We start from the raw sequence: 4,240 nt of genomic DNA on the forward strand, positions 1-4,240 counted from the left end.
GAAAATTCTATAATAATTATGTTAAAAAAAAAGAATAATAACAAAATAAGAATAGATTGATTTTGTTATGAAATAAATAAACTTACTAAATAACCAAAAACATATTTAAACAGTGTAACGTTTCCGAAAAGGAGTAGTCAGAAAAAAACGTTTTTATTACTACCCCTTCTCTATTCTTAAACTTTGCTGTTTCACACATCTTTGTTGTTTTTGTTGTTGTTACTTTTGTTTGTGTTACTGTGTGTGTTGTGTGTGTTACTTTATATATAGATACGTGTGTGTGTGTGTGTGTGTGTGTGTGTGTGTGTGTCTTATAAGATACAGTCTCAAAATAAGAATACTAGAAGACTCAAATAAGATAATGAAAACTTTAATAATGTACAAGTAGATGTACTTCATACATCCAGTTGGTGTCACCTCTGTAACAACATCTCATCATTTATGATTTGGTTGAGCATGAACAGGGTTAACCACTATAACCAGTGTTTCTGTCTGTAAAAACAGTTAAATTTAGGATCATTTTGTCAGATTGTTGATGAAAAGAAAAGGCATAGTAGTGACGCCACAAGCAATCCGTAAGCAGACATAAAATAACATCACTGAGCATTTCAATTATCATGGCATTTGAAAAATAATTTTGGTAAATAAACCACATATTTATGTGAAACACACACAAAGCTAACGACAATTCACCTGAACTTAAATGACCAGATGTGACGTAACAACAGCATTACTAGTGATATTATTGTTGTAGCACATGGTCACCTCACATGAACAGAGATTTATCTCTTTGAACATAGTTAAAAAAATGTTCCTAAGTGATATGGAAGCATATTGATGTGAAAAAAACTTCCACACAGCCTCAATCAAATTGCCTAATCTTAAATCCTGTTAAACTTATGACATTTAAAAAAAAACACAAGGTTTTTATTCTTAAAGTCTGCAGCGTTTTTTCTTGTAATACATTACAAACATTTAGCGCTGGAATTTCGTTGATGTGTCATTAACTCTCCGATTTTTGATCGTGTAGTCTGTGCCAATTTTTTGTTTTTTAACTAGTGCCAGGAATCTGACTTTAATCTCTTTGGTTTTCAAAGAATATACAATAGGATTGATGCAGGGTGGGAGACAAGATGCCAGAGACAGACTCAGCACACGCTGGTCGGGGTCAATGAGATGAAGATAAAACCCAACAGAAAAAATGGTAATGAGAGGAATGTAAAATACTGCTACAAGAATTAGATGCTCAACACAAGTCCCCAAAGCTTTTACTCGATTGTCTAAAGATTTCATCCTGAACACAGTCACCAGGATGCAGACATAAGACAGACATATAAAAGTAAAGGGTACCACAAGTAACAGAAAGGTAAGCAAAGAGGCCACAGTCCACTGCAATGAGAAATCATTACAAGCAAGCCGGAACACAGGCGCATAGTCACAGAAATAACTGAACACTTGCACAGACTTGCAAAAAGACAGTTTTGTCATTATCGCTATTGAAAACACAAGAATTCCCAGAGCTATAGTCCAAGTCATGCCCAAAATATAAGCCATGCTCCGCAGTGTGTTGATGGAGCTACGACGCAGAGGGAAACAAATTGCAATCAACCTGTCAAAGGCAAGAACAGCAAGCGCATATGACTCCAAAGTCCCAAAAGCATAGTAGAAAAACATTTGCACCAGACACAAGTTGTATGGAATGAAATTGTCCTTCACTAGGAATATCTTTATCATGCTGGGAATCGTACACGTGTTAAGAATCACGTCAACCACTGCCAGGTTTGCTACTGCCAAAAATTTTGGAGTGTGTAAACAATAGTCAAAAGCAATTATACAGATCACAAAGCTGTTGAAGAGCAATGTAACAGCATAAACAATCAGCAGAAAGATTAAGTAGACGCTGATAAAGGGAAATGTCTCAAATCCGACTATGTAAAAGCCTGGAGGATGAACAATGACAGATTTGTTAAAGACAGTCCTGAGAGAGGACATGGCTGGACCTCACAGTCAGTGTGTTGAAGGACAGCTTCTTGTCTGCAATGTTGAAAGAAGATGACAGTTTTAAAAACATCACGAATCATTTAACTGAAAAATCAAAATGCCTATATTGTATTTCACTCTGAGGAAACAAGAAAGCAAACATAATGCATATAATCTTCTCCATGTATGTTGAATTAAAGTCAGTGAATGCAGCTTACCTGATCCCCTGTTTTCTCTAAATTGTGTACTGCCTATCAGTGATGCTGTCTCTTATAGCAAAATGCAGATAACTGCTTGTCTGATTTGTGGACTCCGATAATATAGTCCCATGATTATTCTCCGGAGATCAATAAGGAGGTAATTTTCAAAAGAGTCTCAGGAAGTCACTGTGCAGTGATATTAAATTGAACCTTTGAGAGAAGGGCTGTGTAGGGTGTACTTTAAATAATAAAACGTATCTACATTCAAAATACAAATTATTATTTTGTTTGACCAGTAACTTATAATTAAACTTTTTTTAAATGAATACATAAATAAATACAAACAGAATAGAAAAGATCCATGGATAAAAGCATTGACATTAAATATATATTTATTACATTTCACAGTAAATGTGAAATAATTACAATTTGCTTCTTGTCTTAATGTGGTGGAATAATAACTGACTGACTAAACTGAACAATGTTGGCTGGGTACTATGATTTGATAGCTGCTAAAAAAAATCAATGTGTTTTAATAAATACAGTATGTCTAATGTAATGAGGAATGTTTGAAAAAAAGCATGTGTTAAATGTCTATCAGTTATATTTTTATTATCCATTAAAGTTGAAAAAAAACTGTAACCTGTAAGACGTTTGGTAATTTTTTTTTAACATATTTTATTCTTTTGATGACACATTTATTTTTATACTCTTGGCATACAATTTCACTAAATATTGAAATGTCACAGAGAGGAAGATGATGCGTTGTTTCCTTATAATTTTTCTCTTCATGGTTAGAATCACCATGACCTGTTAAAAGATAAATACATATTTTGGGTTATACAACAGATCAGTTGTGACACGTGTTTGTCAATGTTTCTAGAGTGTTTCATAAATGTGTCACATCTGTATTTCTTTGCAGGACTGCCAACAGTGTAAAACTTTTTCATTGAAACAGTCAAGTGAGTACAAATATCTGGTGAACTGGCTTTGTAAAGGCTTGTGAGACTGGAACAATCCAAGTGAGTGTTATTACTGAACTTTCATTTTTTAAGTGAAGATTTATATTAAAATAACATTCCTGAAACTGTGATAAACAGTTTAGAACATGTCTGTTGCGTAATGTCCCAGAGGATACATTTATCATGAAACAGGTCATGGTGAACCAAAACAAAATGGTTTCGTGAAGCCATCACCAGAGAGTTTTGGTTAATGACCTTGACTTCAACAAACAAACCATTAACGGCTTAACTTTCAGACTAATTATTCTCAGGTGCTCCTGTTAGGATGAACACAGTTAACAATTAAGAGGAATAAACAAACAGTATGTTTACATTATTCAGATAATAATGAGAATTTAACTTTTTTTTATAACATTTTTACATCTAAATAAATGGTTATAATGTATCAAGGGTTAACTTCTGTTCAATTATTGTGAAAGCATGGGACTCTAGAGATAAAACACAAGTGTAGATATACTTTTGTTACAAACAAAAGCCCCTTTTCAAGCACAGGAGCATCCCCCCAGACCCAGAGACCTTTTAAGTAACTTGACCCTTTTCCCACTAAAGGAACTTTTGAGGAAATATGGGTAATTTGAACACAGGTTTTGATTCTATTTTAGGCATCTGACTTTGGTGGTGGAAAAACAATGGGATGGCAGCTTCAGTCTTTTAAACGGTGGGTGAAGATTTTCTCGACCCCAAAACTAAATTTAGACCCTGTTCCCTATGGTTGAAACAGCCATAGTTTCTCAAAAGATTCCTAACAGGGGAAAGTTGAAATGCGTCTGTTTAAAACAGTCCTGGAAAAGGTCACCGTTGAACCTGCACTGTGGCTTTGGTACATTAAAGTCCTTGAAAAAAGAGAAACAATACATTTCATGACTGAAAGATAGAACCTAACTTGACTATTAATGACTATCTTATCCACCTGAAAGGCTTTTTAAGTCAAAGACTAGTCGGAAACATTATCCAATGTAAGCCAGAAAGCCCAATCTTGTTCATTTCTAAAACGTATAGCAGTGAGTTAGGCTGAAGTGCAGGCTTAAGTCTTCTAAA

At 34.3% G+C, this 4,240-nt stretch overlaps 1 protein-coding gene across 1 annotated transcript; it reads right to left on the minus strand.

Annotated features, from left to right (window-relative positions):
• Positions 1 to 975: 975 nt before the first annotated feature.
• On the minus strand, positions 976 to 1,999 carry or41a3 (odorant receptor, family 41, subfamily A, member 3; the record flags this gene model as incomplete). The annotated part of the gene is made up of 1 exon (XM_079355158.1): positions 976 to 1,999. Exon 1 carries the CDS (start codon positions 1,990 to 1,992, stop codon positions 976 to 978), a length of 1,017 nt encoding a protein of 338 aa, XP_079211284.1. The 5' UTR covers positions 1,993 to 1,999.
• Positions 2,000 to 4,240: the final 2,241 nt, after the last annotated feature.

This window comes from Symphodus melops (assembly GCF_947650265.1).
Source record: "Symphodus melops genome assembly, chromosome: 11".
NCBI lineage: Eukaryota > Metazoa > Chordata > Actinopteri > Labriformes > Labridae > Symphodus > Symphodus melops.